The sequence below is a fragment of the Macaca fascicularis genome, chromosome 2 (genome assembly GCF_037993035.2).
Source record: "Macaca fascicularis isolate 582-1 chromosome 2, T2T-MFA8v1.1".
NCBI classification, from domain to species: Eukaryota; Metazoa; Chordata; class Mammalia; order Primates; family Cercopithecidae; genus Macaca; species Macaca fascicularis.
In genome coordinates, this window is record NC_088376.1 from 111,092,636 (window position 1) to 111,105,597 (window position 12,962).

Consider the following 12,962-nt stretch of genomic DNA (forward strand, 5'->3'; position numbering starts at 1 on the left):
CTGGAACACCCTGTCTCGTGAGACTCCTGCTGAAGGTTAGATTTGAACATCGCCTCCTATGGGGTCCACTTCTTGCTCTGGAGCCCCATGTCCTCTGGACCCCTCTCTATCCTAGCTTCTGTTACACGGAAATGTTACACCTAAGACCTTGTCATTTTTAGCAACTATTTCTCCCACTAGCCAGTGAACGCCTTGAGACAAAGCCTGCATCTTACACACTTCTTTATCCTCAGTGCTCAGCACAAGTCAAATGTTTATTGAATGAGAGAAACAGCTTTTCCTCCATGGAGGCCCTTCCAAGTAGATTTGAAGTGGGTATTGCAAAGGGGCCATCCAAATGCCAGAGCCACAGTATGTTGGGACAGGGCAGTCACAGAGAACATCTAGTTATCTAGTTTTTGTTTTTGTTTTTGTTTTTGTTTTTTTTCCAGACAGAGTCTCACTCCTGTCACCCAGGCTGGGGTACAGTGGAACAATCTTAGCTCACTGCAGCCTTGACTTCCCTGGGCTCGGGTAATCCTCCCACCTCAGCCTCTTGAGTGTCTGGGACAATAGGCATGCACCACCACACCTGGCTGATTTTTTGTATTTTTAGTAGTTACGGGGTTTTGGCGTGTTGCTTAGGCTGGTCAAGAACTCCTGGGCTCAAACTATCTGCCCATCTTAGCCTCCCAAAATGCAGGGATTACAGGCATGAGCCACTGCACCTGGCTGGAAAATCTAGTTCAAATGCATTTGTTATTTATGAAGAAAGGCCCCAAAAGGAAAAGTGACAACTCCAGATTCCTCTGCTGTAGAGATGTAACCTGAGTCACTATTGATTCATGCTTTGCCCTTTCTCGAGCCAAGTGCCCTTGTGATAAGCAGAGAAATAAAAATCAAAGTGAGTCACAGATGAATAAGCACATAATGGAGATTGTTTTGTGTTAAAGATGGGGTCTCACTATATTGCCCAGGCAGGTTTTGAACTCCTGGGCTCAAGCAATCCTCCTGCCTCAGTCTCCCAAGTAGCTGGGACTATAGCTGCACAATTTGTAAAGTTTGAAAACATGAGGCCGGGCATGGTGGCTCACACATGTAATCCTAGCACTTTGGGAGGCCAAGGCAGATGGATCACACAAGGTTGGGAGTTCGAGACCAGCCTGACCAACATGGAGAAACCCTGTCTCTACTAAAAATACAAAATTAGCTGGGTGTGGTGGCGCATGCCTGTAATCCCAGCTACTCGGGAGGCTGAGGCAGGAGAATCGCTTGAACCCAGGAGGTGGAGACTGTGGTGAGCCAAGATCGCACCATTGCACCCCAGCCTGGGCAACCAGAGTGAAACTCCGTCTCAAAAAAAAAAAAAAAAAAAAGGAAAAAATATCTGAAATCTATCTTCTTGCTTAGGAAATAATCGTAAGACCAGTAAGGATAAGGGTTAACTTATGGGAGCTGGGTGCAGCTGAAGAGTTTATGAAGTCAGGGTAGGCAAGGGGCTTCAGCTAAGCTGTTTGTTCTTAAGCTGGTGTGTGAAATGAGTGATTTTTTGTACATCTTTGCATACTTTAAAATTTTTAAATCTGAATCAGATCACACCTTGAATGGAATAGTTATCCCCAAAATTTAAAGTGAGTTAAGTTTTGCCCATGGTTTTGAGTTAACCAACTCTTGATCTTGTGGGTGTCCACACATAAATTTTTCTATAGTAAATGCAAACTTTCTGCATGGCAGACTTCCAGCTCTAGCAAGCAAGTTTCAGAGAGCAGGGGCATTCTAGAAAACAGAATCCTTACCTGATAGTGGAGCATAAATTGAACTAAGGCTGAGGTTGCATCTTAGCATACTGTCTAAAGAGGTCAAGTTTCATTTTATAGGCAACAACAAAAAAACCATTAAATTATCAAGAATGGGTTGACTTAATTTGCAATTTTAGGAAGGACAGGTCAGACAGGAAGCCAGCTGGCCTTTGCAGCAATCCAGGGAAATACTACTACCTGCTAAAAGTAAACTTTAAAAAACATGGTGGCTCACATCTGTAAACCCAGCACTTTGGGAGGCTGAGGTGGGAGGATTGCTTGAGCCTGGAAGGTTGAAAGCTGGAGTGAGCCAAGATCACACCACTGCACTCCAGCCTTGGCAAGAGACTGTCTCAAAAAAATATCTGTATATATAATATAATCAAATATGTCTGAACCCCTAGTTTTCCAACACATACATAAAGGAACACGTTTTCTATTCTGGGTGCCCCTGTGCTTCAGACCAATATATTTTGCCCCCAATAGCCCCCAGCATCCCTAGTTGTGTGTGGGCACTGCAGCCTCGACCTCCCAGCCTCATGTGATCTGCCTGCCTTGGCCTCCAAAAGTGCGTGGATTACAGGAATGAACCACTGCAGCTGGCCACAGGCACGCTTTTTATGCGCCCATTTCATCTTGCAAATCAATCTGAACCACAAGTTTTTGGACTTAGAGAGCTTCTTGAGGAAATGTGGCTATCCAAAACAATAATTTTATCTAATGAGGTCCCAGGACCTTAAAGGGAAATGTAATTCTCCTTAAATCCATCAAGAACTAGGCAGAGAGCATGGGTTCAAGATCTTTTATTTTCAGAGCTTCCAACAGTTGGTTAGTAATGCTAGCTAAGCTGGTATAATCTGAAGGCCATCCCACCTTTCTCTTCAGGCACTCAACCAACAGAATCTCTTTCTTACAAACAAGATCATTAACCAGTTGGAATCTGTCTCAATGCGCGTGTAGGAAGAAGTCCTCTCCCCCACATTTTTCCCAACAAGATTGTTTTATAGCCAAATGTAACTCAAACCCATAACACAGCAACTAGCTATCTCCAGTATCACTTGATTCCCACCCCCCCACCCCAAGAATAGGAAGTTGAGGTAAGGGGAGAGACTGTCTCGTTTTAAGAAAAAACTGCCTACACCTCAATGAAGCCGTGATGGTAAGGAGGCTGGCACCAGAGGGTGGGGATGAGTAGGCACTGAAACAGGCCTCTCTAGAATCAATGAAGTCAGCCCCAGCTCCTTGGATGAGGTGCTCTTTTGAAATCCCCACGTCTATGGGGTTAGATAAGGGACAACCGGTGATGATTCATCACTCCCTGTCTCTCAAATTAAAACATGATAAACCCAGAAAGTTTTACCTTCAAAATCCACCAAGCTCCCTCCTGAGAAAATTCTATCCAGTCATGTCCATGCCAGCACCCACTCCCTTCTCCTAATGCCCAGGGCTTCCAGCCCCTCTCCTCACCCTTGGGTGGCCCATGCAACACTGATTTGATACTCTTTGACTCATAATATGACCATTTTTAAAAAATTAGAAAATAAAAGCTATCAAACAATATCACAGCAACATAAGGAAGACACTCAGTGGACATGCTCCTCCCCCATCCTGTGGAGCCCACCCAGCCCCACCCCCCTTCCCTGGGAAACCTACACTGCAACATTCCAGCACTGAGCTAGGGGTGGCCCTGGACGCTGCCTCAAGTGCTTTCCTGACTGTGGCTCCTATACCAGCCAATGTCATGGAACTGGGGTGAGGAAGAACAGGGCCACATCTCCCACCAAATTGATCTCAGTGGCCAGTGGTGGGTCTGGGAGATTTAGCTTATGTCAGGCAGCCAAGCCTGGGTCCAACGCTCTCACCAGGACCTCAGTTCTTGGCTTAAATAGCAGCAGCCCCAGTACCACAGCACTTCCTGGGGGTAACAGAGCACCTAGCTTTCTGTCCCATAACTTATAACAGGTTTATATTTTCTTACCCCCTTCTTTTTCTTTTTTTTTTTTTTAATTAAAAGCCGAGGTAGTCCCTGGGATAATAAAACCCTACCTAGAATGGCAGTATTTCAACCTAATGAAGCAGTAAAGTAAGTCTCCAGGAGTTAGAAAAAAAATAAAATAAAGTGATTGATGAAGTTGAATAAATTAAAGGCATGGATTATCCCACAAAGACCTTTCCTTCCCAGGTTGTCTTTGCTATTTGGCCAGCAGCATTTCTGTCTGTGTAACTTCTCTACTCCCCTCCATCTCCTCTCCCCTCATGAGATGGCTGGAGCCCGAAAAGGCCCCGGCTGCTTCATCCCACCGTGGCTCAGAGCAGCTTGACGCGGTGCTCAGAACTGCATTGCGGCACAGTTCTGATATGGACGGAGGACGCCTAACAGGGACAGAAGAGGCGTAGCCAGCAGGATTCCCTGGGCTCCAACCTTGGGAGTGTGGGAGGTAGGTTTAAGGCATGGAAGTCCCAGGCCCCCTCTCCAAATGCCACACAGCTGGCCCCTTTGCTTAAGTTTCTCTGCAGCAAAGAGGGTAAAGGGGGACGGAGGGAAGCTCGGGCTGCTGCTGGGTGGTCCTGCCGCCCTCAGAGCTTCTTCAGACGACTGTACATCTCCCTCTTGCTCTTCTCCCCTGCCCAGGTCCGGCTCTTGGTGCGGAACTTCTTCAGGTCTTCTTTAAAGTCCTCATGGTGCATGGGCCGGTAGCTAGGGGGCTCACAGTAAGACTGAGGGGACAAGAGAGCATGAGGTTAGAGTACACCTGCCTCACACTCACAACTTGGTTTCCTCTCTGCCTAGGGTTACAAGGCTGAAAGCGGCCAGGCAGACCTGGGCGGCCAGTTCTACAGGGGCTTTCTTTGTGTTCAGCAGATACCCACCCCCTGGAAAGAAAGTCATGACCGCCAGATAGATCCATTAGTCTACCACTGGGGTAAGGGGAGGAGGGATGCTCTCCACAGTCCCAGTCTTACCTGGCATTTCATAAAGAACTCCTTGTATCCCCCCTTCAGGACATACAGCTCAGGGTAGTGGAGTTTGGGGTATTCATTACCCAGGCGATCTCTCTCTCTCACGTACCGGCACCTAGTCAGGGGAAGGAAGGCCAAAGTAGGGTTAGCTTTTCCAGCACAGAGCAACACCCAGGCAACGCAGTCAAAGTAGCAGTTGTGGTCTAAGTCCCCCTTATACACATCTTCCCAACTTTACATTTATTCTTAGAAACAATCAGTGCTAAGTTGCAAGTTCCTGGCCACGTGAGCAGCATTCACAGCCAGTGCCAGTAGATGGTCTCTTCCCCAACTTTCCTTTCTCCAACAGCCCTAGCGTCTGAGTCCGGCCCAGCACCTTCACCACCAGTTTGTAGCAACAGTTTCACTATCTAAGCCAGCTTCCCCTTACTTTCTCCACCCCAGCCTTCTCTTCAGCTAGGCTCCCTCACTCACCTCCTTCTACATAAGTGGGCTTCTTTCTGTGCCTTTTAAGGAGGCTGAACTTGCTCCTGCCTCAGGGCCCTGTTTCTATCCTCTACCTGAACTGAACGGTCTTCAATATCCAGCCAATGGCTGCTTACTGCCTCGCCCTTGGTGAAAAAGCCCGAGGCCCCAAGTCCTTCAGAGGCCTACAGCTCATCACCCCTACTGCTGCTCTGCCCCTTGTTCATCCCACGTGAGTCCCTGCGGCCCCACTACTGTTTCTCCAGCCTGCCTGGGAGCTCCCACCACTGGCCTTATTTTGCTCTGAAGCACCTTTTTTTGGTGACAGAATCTCGCTCTGTCACCAGGCTGGAGTGCAAGGGCGTGATCTCAGGCTCACTGTAATCTCTGTCTCCTGGGTTCAAGCAGTTCTCCTGACTCAGCCTCCCGAACAGCTGGGACTACAGGCGCGCGCCACCGCCCAGCTGATTTTTGTATGTTTAGTAGAGACGGGGCTTCACCATGTTGGCCAGGTGATCCTTGCGATCCATCTGCCTTGGCCTCCCAAAGTGTTGGGATTACAGGAGTGAACCACCGCGCCCAATAACCTTTTTTTTTGAGACGGAGTCTCACTCTGACGCCCAGGCTGTAGTGCACTGGCACAATCTCAGCTCACTGCAACCTCTGCCTCTTGGGTTCAAGGGATGCTACTGCCTCAGCCTCCAAAGTAGCTGGGATTACAGGTATCCGCCACCACGCCTGGCTAATTTTTGTATTTTTAGTAGAGACAGGATTTCACCATGTTGGCCAGGCTGTTCTTGAACTCCTGTCCACTCTGAAATGTAAGTTCCATGAAGGCAGAGATTTTTGGTCTGTTTTGTTCACTGCTCTTCTCCCTCAATATCTAGAAAGGTATCTGGTACACAAGAGCCAAGAGAGTATCTACTGATTTTCTCTTGAAGCTCAGTGGTTTGGGGCCTACGGTAGCTGCTCTAGTCATGAGGGATGGGCAGCAGCTTCCTCAGCAGGACGTAACTTAAACCATTTGCCTGTGGTTAAAACGAGTTCGGCTGGGCACGGTGGCTCACACCTGTAATTCCAGCACTTTGGGAGGCTGAGGCAGTGGATCACGAAGTCAGGAGTTCAAGACCAGCCTGGCCAAGATAGTGGAACCCCGTTTCTACTAAAAATACAAAAAATTAGCCGGGCGTGGTGACAGGCGCCTGTAATCCCAGCTACTTGGGAGGCTGAGGCAGGAGAATCGCTTGAACCCGGGAGGCGGAGGCTGCAGTGAGCCGAGATAGCGCCACTGCACTCCAGCCTGGGCGACAGGGCAGGATTCCGTCTCAAAAAAAAAAAAAACAAAACACAGTTCACCTGTGATTCTCAAATCTTTCCTCAGTGGATTAACAGAAAGCCAGTGATGGTGAAACTCAAGTGGGGAACGAAGTGTAAGGGATATCTGTAGATGGTAATATAAACATGCAGCTTGCAAATGCAGAATACAGAGATGGGGCGTTGTCTGTATATCCAGGTGAAGTTTTAATATGGTATAATAATGTCCTTTATATTAGAGGTTGTTAAAGAGAAGATGGGGAAATGAGAGAATTGAGAGAATAGCATCTTTTGAGCTGGGCATGGTGGCTCACACCTGTAATCCAAGCACTTTGGGAGGCCAGGATTGCCTGAGCCCAGGAGTTTGAGACCAGCCTGGGCAACACAGTGAGACCCTGTCTCTACAAAAAATATAAAAATTAGCCAGGCATGGTGATGCATGTTTGTGGTGATGCATGTTTGTGGTCCTGGGAGGCTGAGGTGGGAGAATCACTTGAGCCTGGGAGGCAGAGGCTGCAGTGAGCTGTGCTCCTGCCACTGTACTCCAGCCTGGACAACAGAAACTGACCCTGTCTCAAAAATAAAAAAAAGAGAGAGAGAACAGCATCTTTTGTGGGTTTTAAAAAAATTTATATGTATGTGTATGTGTGTCTAGTTTGTTTCAGGCCTGTAATCCCAGCACTTTGGGAAGCTGAGGCAGGTGGATCACTTGAGGTCAGGAGTTCGAGACCAGCCTGGCCAACATAGCGAAACCCTGTCTCTACTAAAAATAAAAACATTAGCTGGGCATGGTGGCATGCGCCTGTAGTCCCAGTTACTCGGGAGCCTGAGGCAGGAGAATTGCTTGAACCCGGGAGGTGGAGGTTGCAGTCAGCCGAGATCGCACCACTGCACTCCAGTCTGGGTGACAGAGCAAGACTACATCTCAAAAAAAAAAAAAAATCTGGTGAGTGAATAATTCCATTCATGAATGACCATCCTTTGGAGACAGATGTTTGAAGGACTTATGACAGTTAAAAAGTGTCAAGTTCTACTGTAGTTGCCTGTGTGTAGAGCATGTACATACAAATGTGACAAAATGTTAACAATTAATAAAATCAGGTGAAGTATATGCAAGTACAACCTCTGTGTGTGTGTGTGTGTGTGTGTGTGTGTGTGTGACAGAGAGACAGAGTCTCACTCTGTCACCTAGGCTGAAGTACGGTGGCATGATCATGGCTCACTGCAGCCTCAACCTGCCAGGCTCAAACGATCCTCCCACCTCCTATTTTTCATAGAGGTGGGATCCCACTGTGTTACCGAGGTTGGTCTGAAACTTTAGCAAGTGATCCTCCCTTGAACCATCCTAGTTAAGCTGCACTCTCTGTCCCACCTCTCTGCCTGTCCTCCTGTTTTCTTAGCATTTATATGGATCCCCACTTGGATCTCTGCTGCAACAGGGTCCTTGTTGGTCCTGCTCGCTGTGGTATTTATACTGTACTGTGCTTTACTGTAGTTACATTTTTATTGTCAGAGCCTGATACATACCAGGCTTACAATCCTTTTAAAATGGACACAATGACTGATGGGCAGCTCTTTGCCCCCTTTTTTTCACCCTGAAATTGGTAATAATATCAAGTGTTTCAAAGCATCATATCATATCAGGTCTTCACACTTTTCTGGCATTTGCATAAGGAATGGTTACTTTATACTTGAAAGAGGTCACATGAACAGTAGCCTCACAGGTCAGACTAAGGACAGTCGGGGAGACTGGAAGAGCCAAAGTTCACCTCAGGATAAAATTACATATGAAAATGGCTTGTTATGTGCAAGAGACTGCTTGATATGCTACAATATGCTCCAAGTGCAAGCCACAAACCACCATGTCCCACAAAAGCAACATGGAGCCTCTACCCCAGAACCCAGTTCCATGCAGCACTCACATGCGGGGACCTCTCTCAGAAGAAAACTCGCAGTGAAATACAACAATGACACGCTTGCCATCAGTAGGTACAATGGGCTTCTTCAGTAAGAAGTCTTCAACCTCTTCTTCCATGTGCAAGTTCACTGCACCCTATGAAGACAACAGAGACCCTTGGAACCTGCATGTTTCACACATGAAGTAATGATTCAGCAAGATGTAATGATTCAACAAAAATGATCTTTAAGTCCACAAGACCAGTTTGTGATTTTTTCAGTTTTTCCGGCTGAATAGCCCAGTAGACCATCTGGCACCTGTATCTCAATGGAGCTTTGAGGGTCCGTACACATTTGTCATACAGTAATGCACATGGGGACTGGAAATGGGCAATTCAAATATGACTATGGTACACTTTATAGGTAGTTTTATAAATTTGGGGATTTTCAAAAGCTACAAGACAATGGCAAACAGTAACATCGTATTTAACGTACCTCCTTACTATATTTAAACACTATTAATTGGGTAAAGCATTAAAATGGCAGGCCAGGTGCTGTGGCTCATGCCTGTAATCCTAGCACTTTGAGAGGCTGAGGTGGGCAGATTGCTCAGGAGTTCGAGAACAGCCCAGGCAACATGGTGAAACCCCGTCTTTACTAAAATAAAAATTTTAAAAAATTTAGCTGGGCGTGGCAGTGTGCGCCTGTAGTTCCAGCTACTTGGAAGGCTGAGGCAGGAGAATTGCTTGAACCCAGGAGGCAGAGGTTGCGGTGATCCGAGATCATGCCATTGCACTCCAGCCTGGCGACAGAGCGAGACTCTGTCTCCAAAAAAAAAAAAAAAAAAAAAAAAAGATTAAAATGGCAAAATCAGTTCCTTTATTCTTGGGAACGTGTGTCCCAACACGCCCCTCAACCAGGCAGCCTGCTGAACAATCAACTTTGGAGGCATCACTAAGCCTGGCACAGACACCGGGACATGTTGCCAGAGATGGGCTTCTTCTCGTCAGGAGCCCTGGGGTGCTCAGACATTGGTACCCAAGCCTCTTAAATGCTACGAAACCCATTCTGGTCCCCTTGAATGACTTAAACATCAGTGGGTACCTCCTACAGGTGCCCTTGATAATGATGGTGTGAGGGACAAACATGAAGAGTAACTGTCGCACAAGGTGGTAGAGAGTATTGCAGACAAGGGAACATTCGTTAAGAGCACCCAGAATCAAATGCCTTCCACGCTCACTGCATTGTTTCAAAATTCTAACAACTAGCATATGAGCTAAGCGGCCAGGTGTCACTGTCCTCCCCACTTTAAAACCACAGATCCTGTTTAGGGCTCCTTCTACAGCAAGTCTCAGGAATCCATACCTTGATGTGGCCTCCCTCATATTCATATGGGTATCGACAGTCAATGATAACAAACTCTTTAATGAGGTTGGCAAACTTGCCATTCAAAACAGATGCCATCTGTTGAGAGAAAACCAAGGAGAATCAACTTTGACCATGAGGAAAAACTAGATTCAAGTACCTGATGTGTGGTAGGTTCCAAAAGGATGGACTTACAATTTCTGGAGAGATGTATTTTAAATCCTGATGTTTCCCAGCAACTGTATGAAACAGGTAACCCTTAAAAAGAAAAAAAGATACTAAGAGAATCTGAAAGCCCATATAAATTCACACTCACACTGTTTGTCTGGCTGGTAGGAGGCACCTTTTAAAAAACAAACATTAATGGCCAGGCGCAGTGGCTCACACCTGTAATCTCAGCACTTTGGGAGGCCGAGGCTGGCGGGTAACCTGAGGTCAGGAGTTCGAGACGAGCCTGGCCAACATGGTGAAACCCCATCTCTGCTAAAAATACAAAAATTAGCCAGGCGTGGTGGCACGCACCTGTAGTCCCAGCTACTCGGAAGGCTAGAGCGGGAAAATTGCTTGAACCCGGGAGGCGGAGGTTGCAGTGAGCTGAGATTGCACCACTGCACTCCAGTCTCAGTGACAAGAGCGAGACTCCGTCTCAAAAAACCAACCAACAAACAAGCAAACAATTAGTTAGTACACACTAGTTACTCTTCTAGTTACTTCATTAACATCTTGATATTTAATTTTCACACAAACCAATAAGGTATATTATCCCCGTTTTGGGCACCGTATTCAAGGTTACCTAGCTAGTAAGGCATATTTAAATAAAGAAACCTCAGGTAACCTCATTTTCCTCCTGCTTTTGTCAAGAATCCACATGTCAGTAGTTAGAGACTGTGAACAGCACTTAAACATATAGATTTCACTCATTTACTGAGCACCTGCTATGTCCAGCATGGTGCGAGGCACTGGGGATAGGAAAAAAAGAGACCTAGCCTAGCCTTGAGGAGGAAGATGCACACATTAGCCATTACTCATTAGGGCGACTGGCTGAGTCAAGAGTTCATCTATCCCCATGCACAGGCCCATTAAGACAAACATAACCAGGCCTCAATTCAAGTCGAAAATTCCACTGAGTGTGATGGTGCATGCCTGTAGTCCCATCTACTTGGGAGGCTGAGGCAGGGGGAGCACTTGAGGCCAGAAGTTTGAGGCTACAGTGTACTATGATACCATGGGCGAATAGCCACTGCACTACAGCCTGAGCAACATAGTAAGACCACATCTCTCCCCGCCAAATAAGAGAAGGTTCCAAAACTGAGGATGCAGCTGGGTCTTTGCTTGTTCTCTTCATTCTCCTTGTTCCTTCGAAACCCATTTAGGCTGAAATATCAACGGCCCAAGCCCATACGTTTCCCAACCCCCTGGCCAAGACAAACCCTTTTACTTCTCACGGACTGCTGTTTATGTTTACACCTCACTGAAATTTATTTCAGTCTACCATGTGGTACATGTAGTTCATGTCTTACCTCTCCAACCACATGCTAAATTCTTTGAGGGAAGGAACTGGGTCTCATTTCGGAATTTCTGCCTAACACATAAGTGCTTCAATAAATGTTAACTAAATTAATGAATAAAACATTGATCTGGGCCGGGTGCGGTGGCTCAAGCCTGTAATCCCAGCACTTTGGGAGGCCGAGACGGGCAGATCACGAGGTCAGGAGATGGAGACCATCCTGGCTAACACGGTGAAGCCCCGTCTCTACTAAAGAAAAATACAAAAAACTAGCCGGGAGAGGTGGCAGGCGCCTGTAGTCCCAGCTACTCGGGAGGCTGAGGCAGGAGAATGGCGTAAACCCGGGAGGCGGAGCTTGCAGTGAGCTGAGATCCAGCCACTGCACTCCAGCCTGGGCGACACAGCGAGACTCCATCTCAAAACAAACAAACAAACAAACAAAAAAACAAAAAAAACCACATTGATCTGGTAACTTTCAAGTCAAAATGTGATTAAAGAAGCTGCTACTGACACATTCCCTGTCCTAGCCTTATATTTTACTGCAGCCAAGCCTTCATGTAGCGTATCAGGCTATTAGAAGATCTTCCTCTAGACTTTCTAGAGGGCCTTTTCCCTCAGTGGCCAAGCTTCTCTGAACAATGGAGAAATTCAGTCTCAATACTGGACCTTCTAAGATAACCTTTCAACATGCAGACTTGTAGTGAGGCTACAGATTTATTTCTGCTTTATACTATCCTGCTAATTACTGTTTTTTTTTTTTTTTTTTTTTTTGAGACGGAGTCTGGCTCTGTCGCCCAGGCTGGAGTGCAGTGGCCGGATCTCAGCTCACTGCAAGCTCCGCCTCCCAGGTTCACGCCATTCTCCTGCCTCAGCCTCCCGATTAGCTGGGACTACAGGTGCCCACCACCTCGCCCGGCTATTTTTTTGTATTTTTTAGTAGAGACGGGGTTTCACCGTGTTAGCCAGGATGGTCTCGATCTCCTGACCTCGTGATCCGCCCGTCTCGGCCTCCCAAAGTGCTGGGATTACAGGCTTGAGCCACCGCGCCCGGCCTAATTACTATTTTTATAGTAACACAGTTCCCAGAAAGCCTGGTCTTCAGGTTATAATCAAGGTGGTTGGTGGACAGCTCCCCACCTAAAACTGCCCATCAGCAATAGCAAGATCTACAGTCTCAGAAACCAATATATACCCGATCATGAAAACTAAGTTTGCTTCCCCACCTTTAACATTCTTTAACTGTGTCCTTTTGGAGGCACGCCAGGAACCACCCTGGGGAGGGAGACAGGCTGAGTGGGGTTCTAAATACCCACACTCACTCCTACACTTGCCAGAGCAGCTCTGCTTGCAATTACCTTGGAGAAGTCTCCTATAAGGTCCCTTGGGTCGTTGTCCAAAATGTTTTCAATGGTTCCTTTGGGGGAAGATGCCGGGGATAAAGACTGATGAAGCGTCTGTAATGAATCAAAGGTAGAGAATGAGACAAGGGCTCTGAATGGAACTTCTGAAAACATTCACTTGGAGCATGTCTCGAGGAGACTGAAATGTTAATGCCTACATTTAGTAAGAAGTTTTTATTTTATTGAATCTGGAGTGAACAAAAATGAATGTGGGTTATTGACTAGGTCTCCTATTATTCCAGTGTCTAACTGAATTGCTCTGAAACTAAATTATCC

At 46.8% G+C, this 12,962-nt stretch overlaps 1 protein-coding gene across 4 annotated transcripts in view; it reads right to left on the bottom strand.

The window, feature by feature from the left end:
- Positions 1-2,566: 2,566 nt before the first annotated feature.
- The window catches only part of CDC25A (cell division cycle 25A), a 31,332-nt gene continuing 20,936 nt past the window's right edge, over positions 2,567-12,962 (bottom strand). For all 4 annotated transcript variants that reach the window (XM_045386308.2, XM_045386306.2, XM_045386307.2 and 1 more), the window contains 6 exons: positions 12,642-12,740; positions 9,975-10,037; positions 9,780-9,878; positions 8,441-8,571; positions 4,743-4,854; positions 2,567-4,496 (listed from right to left, as the gene is read on the bottom strand). In XM_045386308.2, the coding sequence (XP_045242243.2) occupies positions 4,356-4,496; positions 4,743-4,854; positions 8,441-8,571; positions 9,780-9,878; positions 9,975-10,037; positions 12,642-12,740 (645 nt within the window). In that variant the 3' untranslated portion in view covers positions 2,567-4,355. The remainder of the gene's footprint in view (positions 4,497-4,742; positions 4,855-8,440; positions 8,572-9,779; positions 9,879-9,974; positions 10,038-12,641; positions 12,741-12,962) is intronic.